Source organism: Hyla sarda, chromosome 7, assembly GCF_029499605.1.
Source record: "Hyla sarda isolate aHylSar1 chromosome 7, aHylSar1.hap1, whole genome shotgun sequence".
Classification (NCBI taxonomy): Eukaryota; Metazoa; Chordata; class Amphibia; order Anura; family Hylidae; genus Hyla; species Hyla sarda.
This window is the reverse complement of record NC_079195.1, coordinates 120932911-120960594: the sequence shown is the minus strand read 5'-3', so window position 1 is coordinate 120960594 and position 27684 is coordinate 120932911. Positions and strand designations below refer to the sequence as shown.

At 43.2% G+C, this 27684-nt stretch overlaps 1 protein-coding gene across 30 annotated transcripts in view; it reads right to left on the bottom strand.

Annotated features, from left to right (window-relative positions):
• Window positions 1-27684, bottom strand: part of CAMK2G (calcium/calmodulin dependent protein kinase II gamma) — a 304863-nt gene that overhangs the window by 113398 nt on the left and 163781 nt on the right. For all 30 annotated transcript variants that reach the window (XM_056530585.1, XM_056530588.1, XM_056530593.1 and 27 more), the window contains exons 4-5: window positions 5353-5407; window positions 2239-2304 (exon numbers count right to left, since the gene is read on the bottom strand). In XM_056530585.1, coding sequence (XP_056386560.1) covers window positions 2239-2304; window positions 5353-5407 — 121 coding nt within the window. The remainder of the gene's footprint in view (window positions 1-2238; window positions 2305-5352; window positions 5408-27684) is intronic.

Below are 27684 nucleotides of genomic sequence, written 5' to 3'. Positions count from 1 at the left end.
GTGTAGATCTGTTCTGGCTGAGATATCGGTGGAAGCAAAATACTATTATTCACTAACAGCAATTATAGATCAATGCAATCATTACATTTTATTTAAGTTTAATTAGAAACTCTAGGCTAGGTTTCCACTTTTATTTTTTTTTATTTTTTTTTTTCAACTCCCAAACAGCCCCACAGTGTTTTTATTTTTTGCAGAAAAAAAAAAAAACAACACTGAGGCCAGATGTTAGCTGAAAGTCAATAGGGAATTTCAAAATGCAATATCCACTTGCCATTTTTCTCTTTGGCATTTTTTCTTTTTTGGGTTCAGTGATTTTTCAAAACTGCCGCATCTTGAGACTATGGCGCTTTTTCACTTAACTCTTGGCGTTTTTTTCTCCTATAGAAATCTATGGAACACCAGTAAAAACACAATGTGGGTTTTGCATTTCTGTTTTTTTTGGGGGGGGGGGGAGTTTTTCTTATTATATATATTGTATATCTTATTTTTACTAAAGACATAAGGGTGAACTCCTGTATGGGGCCGAGGCATTATGCTGGGAGGGGGCCTTCCGTCCCCACATGACACGACGGCCGACACCCCCCCTTTGGGATACATGGAGTTGGCGAGTTTGCTGTGGCTTCCTGCTGGGGATGACACGGCGCTTCTTGCAGAATACCGCGGCCCCAGCAGTCAGACCCCCCAATCTATAACTTATCCCCTATCCTCCGGATAGGGGATAAGTTGTATTGCACTACAGTTCACAAGAATAGAAAAAAACTGCCAAAAGAGAAAAAAGCAATTCACACAAAGCCTGTAAAAATTTACAGGCCATCAATATTAGATTACAGCATCCTCATCTGTCAGCTGTTTGAAGGGGATAGTTACTTGCACTCGTCCTGGAGGTGCAAGGAACCTCGGCGCTGTCTCATTCAATGTTCACAGGTTGGATAACACTTTTTAGAGACAAGAAAGTGGGGCTGAACACAATGTTACTAGCCTTGCTATGGTTGCATTTCCCTATTTAGTGAATCCACTAGGGAATAAATATAAGAGGAATGAAACACATAAGGTTTGATATTTAGCTAATTCAGTTTGAATGGGCTGGCACTCCCAGCGATCACCTATTGTTGTGCTAAACCAGTGCTGTCCTCCATTTTTGGGATAGGTGGTGCTCCCAGGGATTGGACTTAATCCTATAAGAGTGATATATTTTAGGCTTCTTTCACACTGCCGTTGTGACACGGCAGTGTGACATCCATCGGGGAACATGGCAACGTTTTTTCCTCCTGCTACTCCTGTCAAAAAACAACGGCGTAAATGGGATCTGTTGGCACCCGTTGTTTCCCGCTGTGCCCCCTCAAAAATAACATCCGGTAAGGCACACACACAAAAAAAAATAATAAAAAATAAAAAAGAAAGTGCCTGACAAACATTTGCCGACAGGGCACAACATCAGTGTGAAAGGGGCCTTAGTTATATGCCATAACTTCATATGAGAATGAATGGAAAACTGTCCTCAATATTATTCAGAAGGAAACTGCTCAATAATTGGCAGTAATTAATGCAACAAATACCAATCCTAGTAATATGCCACCAATTTATAATCTTAGTTTATTTTGTCTGGTGACTAATGTAAAAAATAATGCTCTATTACTGGATTCCTACTAAAGGATACTAGACAACTAAATTAATTTTTATTTCCTTTATCGTTTTTTTTTTTTTTTAAAGAATAAAATGTCTGCACTTTATATAGGATAGTGTTTTCAAAACAGTGTGACTCCAGCTGTTGCAAAACTACAACTCCCAGCATGTGGGGAGTTGTAGTTTTGCAATAGCTGGAGACACACTGTTTTGAAAAGTATTGATATAGTGGATCACTATTTACGCATTTATCAAATGTAATGCTTGGAGGGACTCCAAAAGGAGGAGCTTGAGTCATATGAAATCGATCTTTAACAAACCAGAGAACTTTGTTGTGTCAGATTGTCTACAACTTTATCTATCACAATATAAAACAAAAATGGCTCATAATCTTAGCAGGCTACGTGCACGCAGACTTTCCGCTGACTCTCATTCCTCAAAGGATTGTTTATGTCACTGCTACACATACACACACGTAGTAACAATGAGAAGAGAGTGGTTATTTTCCAAAGGCATGTCTCTGAGGCCAGAGGTTTTCCCTTGAAAGGGAGGAACAATGGAAAACGATTGAGAGATTGTTCCCATGCCTTCAGAATGTGACGGATTTATCCTCACCTAGCATCTGCTTCACTGTAGTATTCTCTTGCTACAATGTCTTCAAACAGCTCTCCGCCTGTGACCCTGAGAGATAAAAAAGAAAAAAGGCAGTTGAGAAATGGGTGAAAAAAAAAAAAAAAAGAAAGAAAGAATAAATATAATCAAACAACCAACAGCAAAGCGAAAAAGCCTAAGGGATGCCTGTAGCAGTGCGCTGCCTCTACGAGAGCGAGCCATAGACTGGCGCTGTGTTAAGAGCAATTCTCAGGCACTGCAAACTGGCTGATAACAGACAGGGTGACTCGGTGTAGGTATTAACTACCCAGGAGGGGCCCTCAACATTTCCCAGCAGACAAACAAACATAATGTATCCCATTAGGCATATGGACGGGAGAACCAGCGTGGCTTCTTCTGAAATTGGGAGCGGTTTAGATTTTTGCCTTTTGACAGGAATATAACTACCAGGGCAAAGATTCGGAGACAGTTCCACACCAACCTGAGTGTAAAATATTAGGGCAGTACATTTTTTGCATTGGACACAGGATTGCGATTACATCATTATACAGTCATCCCTCAACTTACAATGGCCTCAGGTTACAATATTTTCAACATAAAATGGTCTTTTCTAGACCATTGAAACTTGAAACCATACATAAAGGGGTTATCCAGGTTTTGTCAATGTGTCACTTCTGTGCCTGTGATACAAAGTTATGTCTTAAAGGGGTACTCCGGGGGAAAACTATTTTTTTTTAATCAACTGGTGCCAGAAAGTTAAACAGATTTGTAAATTATGCGGGTAAGGCTGCATTCACATCTCGTTTTTGCAATACGGTTGCCATATCCGGTTTCAGCAAAAAAAAACGGATTGACCGTATTCCAAACCGTATGAATAGACATTACATTGAAAACAGTATAACAACTGTAGCATGCGGTTGCGTACGTTTTGCTTTATTTACGGTAGTATGCGTCTACTACGGTTTGAAGTCCGGTTGAAAAACCGTATCCAACCTGTATAAGGTTATTTTAAAATGGAGTTCTATGGGAACTGTATTGAGCCGTATGTGCGTACGGTTACATCCGGTTTGCACAATACTGTTTTTTTTGGGGGGGGGGGGGGAAATTCAATAAAAAAAGGAGAACTTTATTTAAAATGTTGACAAAAATAAAACCGTATCCGCTTTTTATGGAAACGTATGCAAACGGACATCCGTTTTCAAACCGTATACGGTTTCAAAATGTGAGGAGGCATATACGGTTGCATACGTTTCAGTCCAGTTTGGAGACATACATTTTTTTTACAGAAACGGGATAAGGGACCCGTATTGCAAAAACGAGATGTGAATACAGCCTAAGAAAGAAAAAAATCACCAGGCACTGCTGAGTACGTAATGGCAAAGAGGAAAGTCTAGGACACAAGCTGCTATCAAACGGAACGGTGTGTGGAGGTGCGGCTTCTGCACGGCGTATGCAAGTGTAAAAAGGAATCGCACTCACCACAATCGAGCTCCAGACCAAAGTAACTATAATCCATAAAGGAAAATGAAGCAGCACTGCTGCTTCATTTTCCTTTATGGATTAAAGTTACTTTGGTCTGGAGCTCGATTGTGGCGAGTGCAATTCATTTTTACACTTCTCTGTTTATTGAGATTTGTAAATTACTTCTATTTAAAAATCTTAATCCTTCCAGTACTTAACAGCTGCTGTATGCTCCACAGGAAGTTGCATTTCTTTCTGGAGTTCTTTTCAGTCTGACCACAGTGCTCTCTGCTGATACCTCTGTCCGTATCAGGAACTGTCCAGAGCAGGAGAGGTTTGCTATGGGGATTTGCTTCTACTATGGACAGTTCCTGACATGGACAGAGGTGTCAGCAGAGAGCACTGTGGTCAGACTGAAAAGAAATCCAGAAAGAAATACAACTTCCTGTGGAGCATACAGCAGCTGATAAGTACCGGAAGGCTTAAGATTTTTAAATAGAAGTAATTTACAAATCTATCTAACTTTCTGGCACCAGTTAATTTAAAAAAAAATAGTTTTCCGCCGGAGTAACCCTTTAAGTGCTTTACTTACCTTACATCTGTGGGGTGGATTGTCCCCTTTTTTGTGATATCATGATCCCCACCATTCAGCATTCCTCCAGTGTCTGGATGACTGTTGTCTTGAGCTTTCCCAGGATCCTGTTTGGCTGGAGACAATAACTGATCACAGGGGCGGCGGCATGTACAGCTGGGCCGCACAAGTCATCAAGGGACTGGCTTGTCGCGGAAGACAAGAAGAAGCCAAGCCCCCTGTGATCAGCTGTTGTCTCGAGCTGAACAGGATCCTGGAAAAGGCTTGAGAGAACAGTCATCCAGAGTCCAGAGGAATGCTGAACCTGAGGGGGGGGACAGGGACCATGAAATACAAAAAAGGGGTCAATCCATCCCACACGTGTAAGGCAACTAAAGCACTTAAGAAAAGTTAATAAAACCTGGATAGTCCCTTTATATACAGTGCTACAGACAGTCCAGATCAGTGAAAAGTGTCAAAGGCTAAAAGAACTGACCAATCAGTATGGGCATGCACTGATTGGCTGGGTAATAGCCCCTCTCTACAGTACAGGAAGGTACTACATTTTCTGTGCTACTGTTTACCAATGCCAGGGTTAGCTTTGGACACAAGTGAGGGTGGCTCCATTTAACTTTTTAACGATACTGTGTATACTGTACAGGACCCTGAAGCTCCTGTCCTCTACATAGACCCCCCCCCCCCCCCCCCCCCCGCGATCTCCTGTATGGGGCCGCGGCAATGTACAGGAAAGGGGGCGTTCCGTCCCCGCATGACGCGGCAGCTGGCATGCCCCTCCATGAATCCCATAGAGATACATGGAGGGGGCATGCTTGCTGCCATGTCATGCGGGAACAGAACGCCCCCTTTCCTGTACATTGCAGCGGCCCCATACAGGAGATTGAGGGGGGGGGCCCAGCGCTCGGACCGCCCACGATCTAAAACTTATCCCTTATCCTTCGGATAGGGGATACATTTCAGAGCACTACAGATCTCCTTTAACAATATGTGTGCCACCAAAAAAACAACAATTAACTAGTATATGATTATTAAGAAGACACGAGACGTTTACTTAAGTAAATACTTACAGGTCAAAAACAAGATAGTGAAAACCTTCTTCTGAAATACTTTCATGGAGACGCACTGCGGAGAAAAAGAATATCTTGATGAGAATCTTGAGCATACAACAAACTGCAGTAACCTTCTATTTTACGTAACACTGACATTATCAGATGTCTGTTACAGAACACAACCGAGTAAAACAACTCTTAATAACAGATAACCTTAAAGAGCGATTCCAGTCACTATTGATCTTGTGGTTCCGTAACTGCTTCCAGTTAAATGGTACAGGCGGTTTACGATAGGATATATTCATATTATTCCACATTTCAGTCAGACCTCAATAAAAGATGTAGCAAATGTTTTCTGCATCAGTGAGTCGGTTATTACATGCTGACCAACTTGGTGCCAAAAACAAAACTGTCTATAAGTTATCACTTGTAATTGACACAAAAGGGAATAGAAATACAGTCAAATTTCTTTTAAAAACAGCACCACACCTGTCCTCAGGTTGTATGTGGCATTACAACTTTGCTTCATTCACTTCAATGAAACTAAGTTGCAATACCACACACAACCTGAGGACAGGAGTGATGCTGTTTTTTAAGAAAAAAAATTATCAGCTTTGTGTATCGAATCCTGGATAACTGCCTTAAAGTGGTACTTAGGTGGAAAACAAAATGTTTTACAAGTGAACTGGTGCCAGAAAGTTAAAAAGATTAGCATTTTACTTCTATATAAAATTCTTAACCCTTCCAGTACTTATCAGCTGCTGTATGCTCCACAGGAAGTTGTATAGTTCTTTTCAGTTTGACCACAGTGCTCTCTGCTGCTGACACCTCTGTTCAAATCAGGAACTGTCCAGAGTAGAAAAAAATCCCCATACCAAACCTATCCTGCCCTGGACAGTAGGTGACAGCAGAGAGCACTGTGGTCAGACTGAAAAGAACTACACAACTTTCTCTGGAGCATACAGCAGGTGATAAGTACTGGAAGGATTAAGATATAGAATTAAGATTTAGAAGTTATGCAAGAATAGAGAAAGGACTGGGCACTGCCTGCGTGGACACTAATGCAGATTAATCACAGGCATCAGAGGGGTGAATGTCCTTAGCAGACCAGGAACAAATGGGGTTCTTCACGAATGTAGGTATAAGCAATATCATAAACTTGAGGGAGAAGAAAACGGAGCACACACCTGGTAATCCTGCTGCAATGATTTATTCAGTGTTCAGGACTGGACATAGACTTATCTTCACCCCGTGTCACGAGCAGAGCTGGATGGCAGGAGCGTACACCCGGATGACAGCCGCTGTTTAATGCCGTTAGGTGTTTCATCAGACCCCTGGTGACCGGGGGCCTGATGAAAAGCCTTACGGCGTGAAACAGAAGCGGTCGTTCGGGTGTGCGCTCCTGCCATGCTCTCTGCTGTGACCTACTGTACAGAGCAGGATAGGTTTGCTATGGGGATTTTTTTCTACTCTGGACAGTTCCTGATATGAACAGAGGTGTCAGCAGCAGAGAGCACTGTGGTCAAACTGAAAAGAACTATACAACTTCCTGTGGAGCATACAGCAGCTGATAAGGTTGTTAAGACATACAGATCTATAAATTACTTCTATAACTTTCTGGCACCAATTGATTTGAAAAAAAAAAAATCCACAGGAGTAGCCCTTTAAATTCTGTTGTGCCGCTGTTTATATCCTAATATGCAGAGGGATTTGTGAAGCATAAGAAAGAAAGTTGAGATTCAACAGAATTTCTTGGAAAGAAATTGTGACAAAAATAGAATGTAATAAATGTCAAAACAAATCAAAAGTGCCAGGTAGTCAAAGCACCAATCTGAACCTGACATAGAGTTCCTTGGGGCAATTTTGACATTATATCTGTCACACTGGTCATTCTACAATACTTTGCCTATACCAAACATATAGTATGTATGCTGTGTGCACATATCCAGTATCATGGCACATAGAGTGACTGCGGGTTCCTGAGAACAAAGTTATTTTCACTTCTGTTGTAAGGAACACAATGCTTTATGACTCTTTTTTCCTGAATATGCCCAAGTGTATGAGGTTTAAATTAGGGAACAAGCCTTATGGGTAAGGGCTGTCTAGTATGGCCTCTCTATAGTACCATGCAGTACTGCAGAGCAGCTTCTTTGTTGACCAGGTAGGAGCAGCTCCAATTTATTTTATTAGTGCCCCATGTGTAGTGTACAGGACCTTGAAAAGCACTGTGTAAAGTGATTTGCAGCTCCTAGAAGCTAATTCTCACTTTTATTTGTAAGAAATTACGGTACTTTATCTGCATTACTTATCCAGTCATTTATCTTTAAAGGCGTTAAGTGAAAGTGTCTGAACTTCCCCAGCGATTAGACATTTATTCCATATCCTAAGGATAAGGCATAAGTTGTGTTTCACGGGCAATCTTTTTAATTCTCATTTTTTTATTTTCGGATGACGTTTTACAATGGAACACGTTTTGTATCGTAACTTGAGGAATGACTGTACGACTGTACGATCAGACTACACCAAGTTTTAGTCTAGTTGGCTTTCATAAAGATGCACAGGTCTGATGTTGCTTAAAGGGGAGCCATAAAGTTGCACTTCCGCCAACTTTTAAAATCACGCTAGGAAAGACACATGCCACATTGAGCAGTACAGTTGTTGACACCTAGCAAGGTCAAAGCAAAAGCCCATTTTAATTAAAGGCGTTATCCAGGAAAAAACTTTTTTTTATATATATAAACTGGCTCCAGAAAGTTAAACAGATTTATAAATTACTTCTATTAAAAAATCTTAATCCTTTCAGTACTTATGAGCTTCTGAAGTTAAGGTTGTTCTTTTCTGTCTAAGTGCTCTCTGATGACACGTGTTTTGGGAACCGCCCAGTTTAGAAGGAAATCCCCATAGCAAACCTCTTCTAAACTGGGCGGTTCCCCAGAACAACTCAACTTCAGAATCTCATAAGTACTGAAAGGATTAAGATTTTTTAATAGAAGTAATTTACAAATCTGTTTACCTTTCTGGAGCCAGTTGATATATATATATAAAAAAAAGTTTTTTTCCTTGATAACCTTTTTAACAGAACCCACTGAGCATAGAAAAGCTGTACCGGCGACCCAATAGTGCAGCGACCCAATAGTTTGATCTAAGGAACAGGCAGGAGTTCAACTTCACCCTCACACGTTTTTTTTTTTTACTGCAAATGCAATTAAATAGTTGTGATTTTTAAAAATAAAACCCTGAACAGGACCTCCTAATGATCAAATATAAGATGCCTATGTACATTGTTTGAGGGTTTTCTAAGAAATGCTATTTTGGAATATCTTGATAAAAATAATAATTGTATGACTCCATATCAGCATGGCTTTATGAGGGACCGGTCCTGTCAAACTAACCTGATCAGTTTTTATGAGGAGGTGAGCTCCAGACTGGATCAGGGTGAATTGCTGGATGTCGTATTTCTGGATTTTGCCAAAAGCATTTGATACGGTGCCACATAAAAGGTTGGTGCATAAAATGAGAAGGAATGGGCTGGGGGAGAATGTGTGTAAGTGGGCAAGTAATTGGCTCAGTGATAGGAAACAGAGGGTGGTAATTAATGGTTCTTATTCTGATTGGGTGACTGTTACTAGTAGGGTACCACAGGGGTCAGTCTTAGGGTCCTGTCCTATTTAATATATTCATTAATGACCTTGTAGAGGGATTGAATAGTAAAGTAGCAATCTTTGCAGCTGATACTAAAGTCTGTAAAGTGGTTAACACAATAGAGGACAGTGCACTGTTACAAATGGATCTGGATAGGTTTGGGATGGGAAGTGGCAGATGACGTTCAACACCAATAAATGTAAGGTTATGCACATGGGGAAGAAAAATCCGGCCTGGGATTATGCATTAAATGGGAGAACACTTGAGACGACTGACATGGAAAAAGACTTAGGAGTCTTAGTTAACAGTAAATTTAGCTGTAGTGACCAGTGTCGGGCAGCTGCTGCAAAGGCAAATAAAATCATGGGGTGCATCAATAGGGGCATAGATGCCCACGACAAGGAAATATTTCTACCACTGTACAAATCACTAGTCAGACCACACATGGAATACTGTGTATAGTACTGGGCACCAGTGTACAAGAAAGATATAGTGGAGCTGGAGAGGGTTCAAAGACGGGCAACCAGGGTAATACGGGGAATGGGAGGACTACAGTACCCAGAAAGATTATCAGAATTAGGGTTATTTAGTTTATAAAAAAAAAAAGAAGGCTTAGGGGAGACCTAATAACTATGTATAAATATATCAGGGGACAGTACAGAGATCTCTCCCATGATCTATTTATACCCAGGACTGTATCTATAACAAGGGGGCATACTCTACGTTTAGAGGAAAGAAGGTTTCTACACCAGCACAGATGGGGGTTCTTTACTGTAAGAGCAGTGAGACTGTGGAATTCTCTTCCTGAGGAGGTGGTCATGGTGAACTCAGTAAAAGAGTTCAAATGGGGTCTGGATGCATTTTTGCAGAGTCATAACATTGCTAGTTATGGATTCTAGATTTATAGGGACAGAACGTTGATCCAGGGATTTATTCTGGCTGCCATATTTGGAGTCGGGAAGGAATTTTTACCTCTAGTATGGTTTTTTTTTTGCCTTCCTTTGGATCAACTCAGTAGGGACTCATTAGGCATATAGGTTGAACTTGATGAACTCTGGTCTTTTTTTTCAACCTTATGAACTATGTTACTATGTTACAAAGCATAAAAATATTGTATTCTTATCAATCTAAAATGCATGAGGATTGTATACAACTAACAAAGATATATCTTTTGTAAAGAGTATATGTAAAATTATCCTCCTATTAGATGGTCTTAACATTAAGAGAATAAACATCATACACTATTCACAAAGTACATAAAGGAATAAATCACAATATGATAACCTAGTATATGGCTGCTTGTGAGGAAAGGATACACTAAGGCTCAATATTGTGCAGTAATGAGTATACCTAGGGAACACTAACAGTCATCATACCTGCTATTTAACTGGTATTATGTTTTTTTTTTTGTTTTTTGTTTTTTATACAACTCTTCCTAGGGAAAGATTTGACTGCAACAGATAAAGACAAATATATATGGGCTTGTAATCCATGGCAGGACAACCAAATAAGAAAATAATGGGTTACCCCATTATGTAAGTGCTTGGAAAGAACTCTGTACAACACATGTAGCAAATACTGTACCACCTGAGACCAGTTAATCACAAAAGCCTGCCTGGCACCATATGCTCCACCAATCAAGTAGGACACATCTTAATCAATGTATAGTTTATAAAATGTTTGTCCCCAACAAGACCCCCCCCCCCCAGCAAAAAAAAATAAATACATATATCAGATACTACTTATTCTACACTATGACACCCTAAGAAATAGTCCATACTTTACACGGCTGGGATGGTCACAGTAAATGGGGCTGAGCTACAGTCATATGTTCATATTGAAAGCAGCATCCTGGCCACTTTGTTCTGCTGATCATGGAGTCCAAGGGGATAAGATACTAGTATAGTCCTAAGGATAGTCCGACCAGTATATTACACAGCCAAAATTGTATTACATACCCTGCTTTATCTGTAAAGTAAGAGCCTTTAAAAAACCAAAAAAAAGTGCTGCACATTTTACTTTTCCCTATGTGCAAATGAGTTCTCCTCCACAAGGAATAAAACCGTGACTAGTGCTACATTCTATACAGCTATCCTGAAAGCCAATGTCCAACCCATTAAAAGGGCATTGAAAGGGATGCCTTGAAGGGATGAAAGCCAAGGCTCTCTAATGGGTCAGCCATTGACTTACAGGACAGTTATCTATAGATGGCACTAGAAAGACAGTTTTCTTCCTTATGGAGGAGAGCTCATTTGCATACTTGTTAAAAGGGAACATTGCCCGTAAGACACCCTAGATAAGCGTGATCTCAGCATGAAGAAATTGAACCCCCGAGAGATCCTTTGTCTTTAGTCTTTAATAAAAGCAAAGTGTGAGTGGCACCTACAGAACCGAAAAGCAATTATTTCTTTAAGACTGTGGATTGTGAGACTATTACTAGTAACAACTCCACTGTGATAAGCGTATTACTGCTTTGTAGCACTTAGTAGCTATTTAGCATGCCATCCATTATTGATGTGTCACCCAAAAGGTGTAATCAACAACCAGAACAGCTAATAAGTTGTTAAAAAGAGATAATTATCTTTCTGAGAAGCGTAAAATACATCTAACACTCCGTACTGCAATACTACCACCTTGAAGCTAACCATATAGAAGGCATAGACTATATTAAAGATGAGACCTCTATACTGGCGATTCTCACATACAGTACATGTACTCCAGGTGGTCCATGCCACAGTATTAGTACACTATGGATAGGGGATACGATTTACGCCTCTGTTCACGTCATTTTTTTGCCATGTCAGAAATATTTGGGAGATTGTAATGAACATAGTTTGATGTGCTCATCAGCCCCAATGCAGCAAGCATATGCCTACAAATTGTCCCATGTGGCATACACTGAGCTGTATACGTCGGCATCCCCCCCCCCCCCCCCCAAGTCTATAGAAAGGCATAGTGTACTATACTTACCCTCTGCAGAAGAACACAGTAAAAAAATAAAATGTACAGTATACATTTTGTTGCAATGGGATTCAATGGCTGGCATATGGGTCAGAGGTATAAATCATGGCATACTCAGATGTTGCCAAAAACATGGAAACAAAGCCAAAAGTGAAAACTAAAAATATCAATCTAACTCCATCAAAATCCATACTAGGAATTATTCCACATTTTAGTCTACTGGGAGCTCCATTACAGATTTGAATAACGGAGCTGGACAGACTGTGTCACAACAGACACCTACCGATCCTAACTCAGGATTTTTACCCCATCGTTCTGCACGAATACCCCATAACAACAAAGTGAAAATAGAACCTTAGAAATCTTTGCTTATTTATTATAAAGAAAAAAAAACTACCGTTGGCTGTCCAGGCACGCTGGGAGTTGTAGTTTTGCAGCATCTGGAGGTCTGCAGATTGAAGACCACTGCATAAGAGGTTATACTCACGTGTCCCCGCCGCTCTGGACCCGTCACCGCTGCCCTGGATGTCGCTCCATCGCTGTCGCCGTGTCCCTGTCGCTCCGGAACATCTCTGCTGCTGGCCGGGTATCCTCGCTCTCTGTCGCCGTAATTACGCACGCCGACGCACGTACGCGACGACGTGATGACGAGGAAGGAGAGCGCCGGCCATACAGGGGATTCCTGAATGGAGAAGACACCGAGGAGGCAGGTAAGGTCCCTCCCGGTGTCCTGTAAGCACTAACCCAGCTATTCAGTCGGGCTGTTCGGGACCGCCGCGGTGAAATCGCGGCGGTCCCGAACAGCCGGACTGAACAGCCGGGTTAGTGTCACTTTCTGAAGGGTTAATACAGGGCATCACTGCGATCGGTGATGTCCTGTATTAGCCGCGGGTCCCGGCCGTTGATGGCCGCAGGGACCGCCGCAATAGGGTGTATTCGCCGCATAAGACGCACCGACACTGAAAAATATGGTAAATGTTGCAGTGACATAAGTATTAAGACCCTTTACTCAGTACTTACTTGAGGCACATTTGGCAGCGATCCCAGCCTTGTGTCTTTTTGAGTATTATACACAAAGGTTTGCACATCTGCATTTGGGGATTTTTTGCCATTCTTCTCTGCAGATTCATCAGTCCAGTCAGAGGTCCTGGGTGCTCCGGATCAGGTTTTTATTGAGAATATCTCAGTACTTTGCTCCATTAAGCTTCACCTCAACCCTAACCAGTCTCCCTGTCCCAGCTGCTGAAAAACACCTCAACAGCATGATGTCACCACCACCATGCTTTACTGTAGGGATGCTTTTTAACAAACTCTAGATGGGCATTCATGTATCTTTTACAGAGGAGAGGCTACTTATTGCCCACTCCATCATAAAGCCCAACTTGGTGGATTGCTGCAGTGATTGTTGACCTTCTGGAAAGTTTTTCCAACTGCACAAAAAAGCTTTGGAGATCATCCGGAGTGTCCATTGAGTTCTTGGTCATCTCTCTTACAAAGGCCTTTCTCCCCGATTACTTTGGTAGCTCTAGGAAAAATCTGGTTGTGCTCTCGGGAACTTTCAGTGCAGAAGAAATGTTTTTGTACCCTTCTCCAGATCTGTGCCTGCACACAACCCTGACTGAGCTTTATAGGCAGATCTTTCCTCCTGATGGCTTAGTTTTGTTCTGATATACATTGTCAGCTGTGAGACCTTATATAGATAGGGCTGTGTCTTTCCAAACCCTGTCCAATCACCTGAAATTACCACAGGTGACTGACCAAGGTGTAAGAACATCTCAATGATGTGACCGCAAAGAGTCTAAATATGTACGGTATGTCCATGCAAAATATTAGATTTGAATTTTTAATAAATTTACAAACACGTGTAACATTCTGTTTTGACATTACAACTATGGGATACTGAGTGCACAAAACCGCAAGATAACAAAAAGTGAAAAAAAGGTCTACAGACTTTCCGAATGCACTGTACATAATTTGAAGGAAAAATCTCTGTTCTATTTTTTTTTTTAAGACGACATTTAAGCTGATCTGATGAAAAGAAAAAGTCAAGAGTTCATCTAACCATCCAAATACTAAATGAATATGTCATGTGAAATAAATGACTTGCCCAATACAAAGCACATAAATGCCATGGCTGAGAATACAGGCCGCTTTCTAGTTTGTTAAATAATCAACTCAATCTGCTTAGGGCCAGTGAAAATGGGACCTCTGTTGCCATAACAACAGTCAATACTTTTTGAACTAATAGCTGTTGTCGTGGCAACAAGCCTCTCTCCAATTGCTAGGGCGCTGTATGATCCAAAACCATTCTACAGTGAAATCCAGTGCAGCTCTTCATTTGCCATAAGCACGGGTCATTAAATTACATACGCTTCCTCAAAGATGGTTTCTCATTGGCCATGTCTGAAGAGGTTTCTGTATACCACAGGGACATGAACATGAACCAAGAATTACTGTTGTTTATATGAAGAAGTGGGGGTTGTAGGGCAGAGGCCTTGCCTTCTTGGTGAATGAAGCCGTTGCCACCATCTGCCCCAGAATTCCCTGTGACTAATGGAATTATAGTGTATGACCCGACCTTTATCTCTGTATACACTTACAGAACGCAGACAGACTTCCCAGCACCTACACTTACAATGCACTTATAATCTCCATTCTGTTTACATGCCTGACAGCCATCTTCAAAATCTGCTTCATAAACAAGCTAACCTTCAGCTATAAAAAGCCATGTACTTCTCTATTGGTACCAGAGTATAACACATCCCAGATACGGTATGAGGATAGAAAAAGATTGTTGAAGCAAAGAATACTTATTATACCAATGGGTAAGAACAATGCTTATTTGTTCTATATGTTGTCAGTCAGATGTGAGCGACTGAACAATGATTTTACTTCTATAAGTTAGGATAGGGTCACACGCAGGGCTCAAGTCCTGCAGGAATGCATAGGAACTGAGTTCCTGCACTTTTTTTTTTTACAGAAAGAACACCATTCCCATTAACAGGAGTCCTGCAGGACCGGCCCTTGAGTGGAAGAGTCCCCACACCTGTTTTTCCCAGGACTTGGCCCCTGGTCACACGTAACGCATCCACAGCGTATTGTAGGCTACGGATCTGTCGATGATCGACCCTAGAGTGAGACCTCTGCCTGTCAACACTCCACTGCTACCAGCACACACAGAGGGATCTGCACAACTGTAGTAAACTGGACGTGCATGCAGAGTTTACTCTCATACATCGTCACATTCCACAGGGATTCAACAAAAAAATACTGCAAATGGTGCAAATTTTTTGTATGGATTTCCCCTTGGTTTTGTTAGAAAACTATCACAGCAGATCCATCTTTACACAAGTAATACACTGCAGGTAAATGTCCACATTTAATTTAAGCAGCATTTCCACTGAATGTAAATGTAACCTTGATGTGTAAATGTCTGCCAAATTGTACTGTCCAACGGTTAACCTAAAAGTATGTTTCTGTAGTGTAAGCTACAGGAACATACATGGCTGTTCAGGCTTAGGTCAAAGGCTATGTTCCCATCTGCATTGGAGTTCCGTCGCAGTATCCGTTTCATCAGCATGGCCTGAGCAAACAAAAGAAAATGCTGCAAGCAGTCATATTTGTCTTATTGGATCCTTATTTAAAAAGGGACACCAGTCGGAACTCATGAAAGTCAATAGGATACAATGGAATCTGTCGTGTCCATTGTACAATGAACAGCTAGCTCTGGTTTGTGGCTCCAAACAGATGCAGTGATAGACGCCCCAAATGCAGATGTGAACAAGGGCTTAGCAGCATTGTACAAGACCTGGCTAACGCAACTGAGTAATACCCATCAAATTTATCAAAAGTCTATTGTATATACAGTATGTACTATAAGTACTGTGAGAATTTTCCACATCATATCTTACAACACCACAGTATCAAGTTCTCTCTATTATATTGTAATCATATTTCACAACTGTGACTTAAAATCAACATTCACAAAATAACAACCCTAAAAGCCTTAGACCTCTGTATGACCCTGAGAAAGCCAAAAACCAAAGACCTGCATCCTCTTTTAAAGCACAACTGCCATGAGATTTGGGGCATATAACCTAACCACAGTCTGTGTGTAGAATATGTATCCAGCATTCGGCTTTGTTCACATTGCTTTTATTTGCAGCCACTGACAGTCAGATAGGCGTGGAAAGGGGTTCACTATTTTTGACGTATGTCTGGGGTCATTGTCCTGCTGGAAGACACAAGATCTCGGATGCAAACCCATCTTTCTGACACTGGGCTGTACAGTGCGACCCAAAATCCGATGGTAATCCTCAGATTTCATGATGCCTTGTACACATTCAAGGCACCCAGTGCCAGAGGCAGCAAAACAACCCCAAAACATCATTGAACCTCCACCATATTTCACTGCAGGTACTGGGTTCTTTTTCTTTGTAGGCCTCATTCCATTTTCGGAAACAGTAGAATGATGTGCTTTACCGAAAAGCTCTATCTTGGTCTCATCTGTCCACAAGACATTTTCCCAGAAGGATTTTGGCTTACTCAAGTTCATTTTGGCAAAATGTAGTCTTGCTTTTTTATACCTCTGTGTCAGCAGTGGGGTCCTCCTGGGTCTCCTGCCATAGCGTTTCATTTCATTTAAAGGGGTATTCCAGGATTTTTTTTTTTATTTGACTATGCTACAGGGGCTGTAAAGTTAGTGTAGTTCAGAATATAAAGTCTGTACCTGTGTGTGACGGTTTTCACACAATTCTTATGTGATTTTCACCCCAATATTTATTTTTACCAGCATACAAAATGACTGCTGTCTCGGATTTTTCCCAGCTTGCAATGCGGTCGAGACCTGACTCACTAGTCAGCTGATGACAGGGAGCCTGTCTGCTTCAATGGGTGGAGGGATCAATCTGCAACTAATGCAACAGCTGTAGGAATCCTGATTGAAGACCACAGGTCTGCAGCTCATTTATGTTTCAATGGGTGGGGTGGCTGATGTGTGGGAATGAGGAAAATGGTATCATGGGATTTGTAGGCAAACAAGAAAACTGAAAACAGGAAATACAAGTTCACAGAAAGCTAGCCACAGTGTTATGGTAATCTCACAGCATAGCCATTTAGCCCAAGACAAGCGCAGATCCTTCCTAAGCATGTCCATTACTGTCTGCCAGGTACGTACTAAAATCACCTTATGCTGGATAACCCCTTTAAATGTCGACGGATAGTTCGCACTGACACTGATGCTCCCTGAGCCTGCAGGATGGCTAAAATATCTTTGGAACTTGTTTGGAACTTCTTATCCACCATCCGGTCTATTCTGCGTTGACACCTTTCATCAATTCTTCTCTTCCGTCCACACCCAGGGAGATTAGCTACAGTGCCAAACATCTTGATAATGTTGCGCACTGTGGACAAAGGCAAATCTAGATCTCTGGAGATGGACTTGTAACCTTGAGATTGTTGATATTTTTTCACAATTTTGGTTCTCAAGTCCTCAGACAATTCTCTTCTCCACTGTTGCCCATGCTTAGTGTGACACACAGACACACAATGCAAAGACTAAGTGAACTTCTCTCCTTTTTATCTGCTTTCAGGTGTGATTTTTATATTGTCCACACCTGTTACTTGCCCCAGGTGAGTTTAAAGGAGCATCACATGCTTAAAAATTATTTTATCCAGACCATTTTTGGAGTTTGGTATGACAATATGTCCAATTTTCTTTTTTTCCTCCCTTTTTTGGTTTAGTTCCAATACACAAAAAGGGAATAAACCTGTGTATAGCAAAACATGTGTTACTGCAATCCTTTTCTGCGAGAAATACTTCATTTTCTTTAAAAAATAATTCAGGGGTGCCAATTATGGCCATGACTGTATGTATATGTATACACACATACATATATATATATATACACACATATACACACTACTCAAAAAAATAAAGGGAACACTAAGATAGCACATTGTAGACCTGAATGAATGAATGAACTAAATCCTATGAAATACTTTCGCCTTTACATAGCGGAATGTGCTGACAAAATCACCCAAAAATAATCAATAGAAATAAAATTTATCAACCCATGGAGGTCTGGATATGGAGTCACACTTAAAATCAAAGAGGAAAACCACACTACAGGCTGATCCAACTTTGATATAATGTCCTCAAAACAAGTCAAAATGAGGCTCAGTAGTGTGTGTGTGTCCTCCATGCCCCCGTTTGACCTCTCTACAATACCTGGGCATGCTCCTGGACAGTCTGTGGTGCAATGTGGTGTTGGTGGATGGAGCGAGACATGATGTCCCAGATGTGCTCAATCGGATTCAGGTCTGGGGAATGGGCGGCCCAGTCCATAGCATCAATGCCTTCCTCTTGCAGGAATTGCTGACACACTACAGCCACATGAGGTCTAGCATTGTCTTGCATTAGGAGGAACCCAGGGCCAACCTCACCATCATATGGTCTCACAAGGGCTCTGAGGATCTCATCTCGGTACCTAATGGCAGGCTACCTCTGGCAAGCACATGGAGGACTGTGCAGCCCCATAAAGAAATCCCACCCTACACCATTACTGACAAACCGGTCAGGTTGGAGGACGTTGCAGGCATCAGAACAATCTACAAGGTGTCTCCAGACTCTGTCACGCCTGTCACATGTGCTCAGTGTGAATCTGTGAAGAGCACAGGGCGCCAGTGGCGAATTTGCCAATCTTGGTGTTCTCTGGCAAATGCCAAACGTCCTGCACGGTTTTGGGCTGTAGGCACAACCTCCACCTGTAGACATCAAGCCCTCATACCACCATCATGGAGTCTGTTTCTGACGTGTTTGAGTGGACACATGCACATTTGTGGCCTGCTGGAGGTCATTTTGCAGGGCTCTGGCAGTGCTCCTCCTGCTCCTCCTTGCACAAAGGCTGAGGTAGCGGTCCTGCTGCCTGGTTGTTGCCCTCCTACGACCTCCTCCACGTCTCCTGATGTACTGGCCTTTCTCCTGAGCCACTTGTGTGGGTTGTAGACATCTCATGCTACCACTAGAGTGTAAGCACCGTCAGCATTCAAAAGTGACCAAAACATCAGCCAGGAAGCAAAGGAACTGCAAAGTGATCTGTGGTGTCTTCAGGGTCTAGGAATACAGTAGGCAGGGCTCCAGTTTGCTCTTTTAATAAGCACCCACACATCAGCTATGTTTTCCACAGGGGAGTAACATTGGGTATGTGGTGCAACAAGAGCTGTTTCCTCTTTTACCCGCCAGTGGCTGCTGAATACCTAACAAAATAGTATGTACAAGTAAGGTTCTTTAAACACTATTTAAGCCATGCAGTGAAACTTGCCTGCATCGTCACCACTCACACAGTTCTAAATGAAATCAACTGGCTGTCCACATAATGCCAGACTCTCCAGTGTAAGCTAGTCTCTAAAAGATGATTGTCCTGAAAATATCTGGTATCACCTAATACTGGGTTAGACAGAGCATATCCTGAATTAAAATCAACAATTTACAGTAGAAAACGTAAGCATGTTTGCAGAGAACCTGTCACTATACAAATGCTTTGCTATCTACTGGCATCATGATACAGAGCAGGAAACGCTCAGTACATTCATAACTATAATTTGATTGACATTTTTGCTCATTCCATTAGGCGGTCCTAGTCAGTGATTGACAGGGTTCCCTGCATGGGTCAGCAAGTCAATCACGGTTTAGGACTACCCACTGGACACCTAGGCCTAGAATGAAGAGAGGTTAAAAATGTTTCTTATATTCACTTGTAGTATTCATTTATGCAATATTGTTTGAAATGACAGTTACACAGCAGAATCTCTTATAGAAGACCACTCCAAAGTATATGGAAAAGTAGTCTTCTCATGGAAAGTGCCCACCATATATGGGGGATTGAAAATCCATCACACAACATCTGGTCTGGATAAGGGAGTGGTCTTTTCAAAAGGTTTCATGGTATTTTTTGTTATTAATTTTTGTCATCTAAGTGTGTATTGGAGCTCCATGAAAGATTTAAACAACTTGTGACGTGAAATATTTTCTTCACTCATCCATCTGTTTAACTGAGTCAGGGACTTACACATCTTTTTGGATGAAGGAGAGCTGCTGGGTGATATACATGGGAAGCACAAGGCCTGGAGATTAGAGCTCTGACGTGGAGATTAATTGATTTACTCGGCTCTCCAGCCCTGCTCTAATTAGGAGAGGATAGCGGCTTATCTTCCTTTACAGCGGAAGACTCCAAAGCCATTAAACAATAAATAACAGGCACTACATTCAAGAAAAGAAGTGAAAACAAGGACATCTGAGGATGAAATGTATAGAAAGAGAAGAGAGTTTAATCTTGGCTTCCGTCTCCTTTTCTCATCTCCCACAAGATTTTCTAACAACCTGGTAATCTTGGCTGGCTTTGCCATGCAAGTCACAAGATCACGTTGCTGTCTCATCCAGTTGGGCACCACCCAGCATAATATTGTCAGAGCACTGACTCCTCCAGTTTTAGGAGCAAAAATGTGTCTGAAAACAGTTACATATCCAGATTATCAAGCTGTTAAGAGTATCATGCACGTTGTTGGATTTAGAAACAATAACCCAAATTTGCACATCCAAAAGGATGAAATTAGGGCTGGGCGGTATGACCAAATGTGTGTATCACAGTATCTTTTAACCTTTTGCCGTTTCCACTCTATATAACGGTATTTCCTAGTACCCCCCACCCACATCCCCATCGGGGTAAATACTCACATATCACAAAGGCTGCCCTCCTCGTCCTGTTTGTTGCGGCCACCGGCGCTGGCACTCTATACTACACGGTATCCCTATGCCCGGGCTGCAAAAGGTAAACTTTAACGCACCTGCGTCGGCCTTACGCTGGGGACGGGAACGTCGGACAGCCGTCAGCCTATCACCGGCCGCAGCGATGTTCCGCCTCGGACGGTGATAGGCTGAGCCCACTGTCATGTAAGGAGCTCTGGCTGGCTTCTTACATGACAGTGGGCTCAGCCCATCACCGGCCGAGGCAGAACATCGCCGCGACCGGTGATAGGCTGACGGCTGTCCGACATTCCCGTCCCCAGGAAACAAGTGAGGCCGGTACGGACCACCGGGAGGTGAGTTAAAGTTTATTTTGTTTATTTTTTGCAGCCCGGGCATAGGGATACTGCACAGTATAGAGCCAACGGCTGTCCGGGCATGCTGGGAGTTGTAGTTTTGCAACATCTGGAAGTCCGCAGGTTGGAGACCACTGGTATAGAGTGTCAGCGCCGGCGGCCAGAACAAACAGGACGAGGAGGACAACGCATGCAGGTGACGTGAGTAGTACCCTGATGGGGACAGCGCTGGGCTGGGCTAATAAATAATTGGGGGGGCAAAACAGCGCTTGCAGGTCATATAGGGTTAGTTCCCTGATGTGGGGACAGCGCAGCATTCATTCCTGAGGGGGAGGGGCCAAACCGGTATTGCGGTATGGGTTAAAATTCATATCGTGCAGCACAAAAATTTCGGTATTCGGTATGAACCGGTATACCGCTCAGCCCTAGATGAAAGGATAGGGTGAAACCTGAAGGAAATGCCACAGTAAAGCTAGCTAAATAAACAACTGCATTGGTTGTCTTCTTACCTAGCCTCTTTATTATCCCAATACAATCCAGTTCACATTCCGCTACTCACATAAGTGACAAACACTGTGACTGTCCAAAACCTACTGTGTAAAAATTCCTCTATGCCTCTGGGATCTACACTATCACTTTGAGGTAAAGGGACAAACAGTGGGGCCAGAACAAAATTATGCTGGAAAAATAAAGCCCCTAAGGAAGGTAGCAGTCAGCATGGCTGTTTAACACCTGACATCAGTAGCGAGGAGTAAAGAGGATCTGCGTTCAGTATCAAAAATATAAGTAGCCTAAGGTGCCCCGATCCCAACACTACTTTTTTTTTTGCTATGCTGCTCCATTCCTGAGATTTGGTTGACCATCTGCACTTTTCTCTGAATGGTCTGATGGGGCATAAAGGCTAAGCTCTGGGGCTCAGATGGTGTAAATATCAGGTTTAGGTGGCATGAATCAGGCCCATGGTGATGCTTTTTTAAATAAAGTTCCTGACCATTCAGGGAAAAGCACAGTTATTATTATTAGTTATCATTATTATTATTCATTATTTTGCAAATGAAGAGGCATTGCAAGGGCATCTGAGGCTACAAAATAACATAAAGGCTCAATTTGTTAAACTGACCACAGGTCCTTTAAAAGCTGCTTTAACCCTACCTATAAAATAGAGAGATCTACACGCACACAAGACCATCTCTGTATTCATTCTGCATCCAGATCTCCTCTCCTAATAAATTAGGGTCCATAGTTGAGACCTCTATCTATCAGCATATGCCATAAATGTCAAATATAGAAAGTCATCCTCAAACTTTTTAAACAGAGGGCCAGTTCACTGTCCCTCAGACCGTTGGAGTAAAAAAAAAACAAAGAACAAATTCTTATGCACATGCCATAAATGTCATATATATTTATGTCTCATATATCTTATTTTGAAGTGAAGAAACAAAACGGGAACAAATACAATATTTAAAATGAAGGACAAGTTAAATAAACAAACTTACCATTATATATCAGCCTCACTCCCCCTGTGCCATCATATTTCAGCCGCCCCCTCCCTCCTGTGCCATCATATTTCAGCCCTCCCCTCCCTCCTGTGCCCTCATATTTCAGCCCCATCCCTCCTGTGCCCTCATATTTCAGCCCCCCTCCCCCTGTGCCATTATATTTCAGCCCACCTCCCCCTGTGCCATCATATTTCAGGCCCCCTCCCTCCTGTGCCCTCATATTTCAGCCCACCTCCCCCTGTGCCCTCATATTTCAGCCCCCCTCCCCCTGTGCCATTATATTTCAGCCCACCTCCCCCTGTGCCATCATATTTCAGGCCCCCTCCCTCCTGTGCCCTCATATTTCAGCCCACCTCCCCCTGTGCCCTCATATTTCAGCCCCCCTCCCCCTGCGCCATTATATTTCAGCACCCTTCCCCCTGTGCCATTATATTTCAGCCCCCTTCCCCCTGTGCCATTATATTTCAGCCTCCTCCCCCCTGTGCCATTATATTTCAGCCCCCCTCCCCCTATGCAAGTATATTTCAGCCCCACTCCCCCTGTGCCATTATATTTCAGTCCCCCTGTGCCATTATATTTCAGCCCCCCTCCCCCCTGCGCCACATCATTTACTCATTCACCAAACTCCCCTCCCCCTCTGATCTCCTGCTATTACTTGTCCTCCGTCCCATGTGCGCTCCGGCAGGCTCAGGGGCTCGGCGGTTGTTTATGTTGCTGGACCGCATCCTCGGTCCTGAAGGAGGTGCGCGTGATGAGTGAGGTCATCGCACGCGCCTAAGCCGGGACACCGACGTCCTGCGCGGCTCGCTATAGGCTGCAGCATACAGCTGCAGTCTATAGGAGTTTAGTGACAGGGCCCTGTTATATGCAAATTCCTCAGGTATTTAGCCCTGCTTGCCTGAAGCAGGGCTAAATGCCTGAAGAGTTCACCTGCCCTGTGCCCGGAACTGCATGTCCCGGGCGTCGGGAGATACAATTTCCACATCCCTGATCAATGCGCAGCGGCCGTGCAGGAGTAAGCAGTACCTCCAGGCGGGCCGGATAAATGTCCTCGGCAGGCCGCATGTGGCCCGTAGTTTGAGGACCCCTGTTCTAAAGAGTGGAGGACACATTCCAATGCACACAAATACCTGCTAGTCAGCTGCTATTCACAGCTATTAAACTTTACAAAGGCTTGATAGTGTCCGCCTTCACGTTTTTGACACAGCTAAGTACGTCCTAAATATCCCACGGTACAACTTTCCAAACTTGCTCCTGTCGGGACCAGTCTTGCTCAGCCCAGCTGTTCACAGGTTCCTCTGGAATATTTCGGCAGATGCTCAGGGGTCTGATGAGACTGGTGTTTTAATTAAGAACTAGAAATTAAAAACCATTAATTTAACTACGTGAAACACCACCCTCCCTATAGCTCATTGTTCGCTGGTAAGGGAGACCTCCTAGGAACAGCAGGGTAGGAAAAATGCTGGGGTGTGGTAACCCATAGCTCACCGACATGATGAAGACAAGCTTTCTTTTACATTTCCGCTAAACATACTATAGCATTAAAAAGCTATAAGGGGGAAAAAACTATTTTCATTGAATCCACTTCTGTACATCTACGTGACTGGCATACATGAGATTGTAATCTAAACCAGCTCTGAGATGGTGTAGATTCCAGTGAGGCACACCTAAACCAGCTCTGAGATGGTGTAGATTCCAGTGGGGCACACCTAAACCAGCTCTGAGATGGTGTAGATTCCAGTGGGGCACACCTAAACCAGCTCTGAGATGGTGTAGATTCCAGTGAGGCACACCTAAACCAGCTCTGAGATGGTGTAGATTCCAGTGGGGCACACCTAAACCAGCTCTGAGATGGTGTAGATTCCAGTGGGGCACACCTAAACCAGCTCTGAGATGGTGTAGATTCCAGTGAGGCACACCTAAACCAGCTCTGAGATGGTGTAGATTCCAGTGGGGCACACCTAAACCAGTTCTGAGATGGTGCAGATTCCAGTGAGGCACACCTAAACCAGTTCTGAGATGGTGTAGATTCCAGTGGGGCACACCTAAACCAGTTCTGAGATGGTGTAGATTCCAGTGGGGCACACCTAAACCAGCTCTGAGATGGTGTAGATTCCAGTGAGGCACACCTAAACCAGCTCTGAGATGGTGTAGATTCCAGTGAGGCACACCTAAACCAGCTCTGATATGGTGTAGATTCCATTGAGGCACACCTAAACCAGCTCTGAGATGGTGTAGATTCCAGTGGGGCACACCTAAACCAGCTCTGAGATGGTGTAGATTCCAGTGGGGCACACCTAAACCAGCTCTGAGAAGGTGTAGATTCCAGTGAGGCACACTGGGCAGCCAGAAATGTGCCCAGATTTAAGGGGACTGGATTTAATCAATCTGATGTGGCTGTGATCTAATATTGGTAGGATTTTACTTATAGGAAAACTGTCACCCATTCACCCGCACTATAACCCGATACACTGGGTTATAGTGCGGGTAACCAGGAAACCGATGCAGGGTCTCGGACTGCTATACCTAGCTACAGTCCGGAACGCCGACCTCTTTCAGCACTGACTTGTGCTTTGAGGTGGGCCTGCCGGCTAGATTTAAATATTCATAAGCGTCGGTCATGTGAGTGCTCAGTAGGCACAAGTGCTCACGTGACCAGTGCTTATGAATATTTGAAGCTAGCCAGTGGGCCCGCCTCAAAGCACAAGTCAGCGCTGGAAGAGGGGGACCTTTGGAGGATCGGGGCTCATGAATAAAGGTTGGTATAGTAGTACTCCGTATTTAACTTACCTTCGTCCTCCGTTCCCCCGTTGCTAAGGCACCGGCCTCATGGTCCCTCCACTATTCTTGCTGCTTCCTGGTGTTGGGACATCACAGAGCCTTCAGCCTATCACCAGCCGCAGTGATGTCCCGCCTCTGCCGAGGATAGGCTGAGCCGACTGTCATATAAGAAGCCGGCCTGCTTCTTACATCACAGTGGGCTTAGCCTATCATCGGCAGAGGCAGGACATCGCTGCGGCCGGTGATAGGCTGAAGGCTGTGTGACGTCCCAACACCAGGAAGCAGCAAGAACAGCGGAGAACAGGGAGGCCGGTTCCTTAGCAACGGGGGAACGGAGGACGAAGGTAAGTTAAAGTTTGTTTTTTAATATTTGCAGCCCGGGCATTGTCTAGGTCAGTGGTCTTCAACCTGCGGACCTCCAGATGTTGCAAACATTTGCAACATCTGGAGGTCCGCAGGTTGGAGACCACTGGTCTAGGTCTTATTTTCGGGGTAGGGCTTATGTTGCAGCCCACCCCGATAATCCAGATAGGGCTTATTTTCGGGGTAGTTACTCTTTTCGGGGAAACACGGTACGCCCCACTATGCTAGATCACATTTCAGCTACAATTTGCGCTAGCATAAACTGTAATAAATCTGGCCTCACAGAAAGCAATGCTCCTTTTTCCTACTACTTAACAACAAGCCCACCCTCATAAATTTCCTTAATTGGTAAGGAATTAAAGGGGAACTCTGGTGGAAACAAGTGGAAAACAAATGTTTTCAAATAAACTGGTGCCAGAAAATGAAACAGATTTGTAAATTACTTCTATTAAAAAAAACTAAAGCCTTCCAGTACATATCAGCTGCAATATGCTACAGATAAATTTGTGAAGTTCTTTCCAGTCTGACCACAGTGCTCTCTGCTAACACCTCTGTCCGTGTCAAGAACTGTCCAGATTAGAAGCATATCCCCATAGCAAACCTCTCCTGCTCTGGACAGTACCCAACACAGAACAGAGCAGAACATTTTGGGAAGTTTTTTTCCAATTTTTCCTTGTGAAAATGAAAAATCGAGGGTAACCCCAGCATTTTAGTAAAAAAAAAAAAAAAGTTTTCTTTTCCCATCCAACTTTAACAAAAATGTGTCAAACACCTGTAGGGTGTTAAGGCTCACTATACCCCCTGTTCCGTGAGGGGTGTAGTTTCCAAAATGGGGTCACATGTGGGTATTCATTTTTTTGTGTTTATGTCAGAACCATTGTAAAATCAGCCACCCCTGTGCAAATCACCAATTTAGGCCTCGAATGTACATAGTGCGCTCTCACTCCTGAGCCTTGTTGTGTGTCCGCAGAGCATTTTACACCCACATATGAAGTATTTCTGTACTCAGTAGAAATTGTGTTACAAATTTTGGGGGTCTTTTTTTCCTTTTACCTCTTGAGAAAATAAAGTATGTGGCAACACCAGCATGTTAGTGTAATTTTTTTAAATTTTTTTTTACACTAACAGGCTGGTGTAGACCCCAACTTTTCCTTTTCATAAGGGGAAAAAGGAGAAAAAGACCCTCAAAATTTGTAACACAATTTCTCCCGAGTAAAGAAATACCCCATATGTGGCCCTAAACTGTTTCCTTGAAATACGACAGGGCTCCAAATTGAGAGGGCATTTTGCAACAGCTGGAGGTTCCGTTTTGGAAACCCTGCCATACGATACATTTTTCATTTTTATTGGGGGGGGGGGGGAGGGGACAGTGTAAGGGGGTGTATATGTAGTGTTTTACCCATTATTATGTGTTAGTGTAGTGTTCTTGGGGTACATTCACACGGGCGGGGGTTTACGGTGAGTTTCCCGGTAGGAGTTTGCGCTGTGGCGGAAAATTTGCTGCAGCTCAAACTTGAAGCAGGAGACTCACTGTAAACCCGCCTGTGTGAATATACCCTGTACATTCACTTGGGGGGGGGGGGCATCCTCGAGCTGTTGCAAAACTACAACTCCCGACATGCACTGACAGACCGTGCATGCTGGGAGTTGATGTTTTGCAACAGCTGGAGGCACACTAATTGGAAAACCTTCAGTTAGGTTCTGTTACCAAACTCAGTATTTTCCAACCAGTGTGCCTCCAGGTGTTGCAAAACTACAACTCCCAGCATGCACTGATCGCCAAAGGGCATGCTGGGAGATGTAGTTATGCAACAGCTGGAGGTCCGCAACTACAACTTCCAGCATGGCGAGCCATTTGCTGTTCGTGCATGCTGGGAGTTGTAGTTTTGCAAGATTTAGAGGGCCACGGTTTAGAAACCACCGCACAATGATCTCCAAACCCGCTGCTGCCGATGGTAAGTGGACCTCCAGCGCCGGTCACAATAGTCACACCGATCAATAGCAG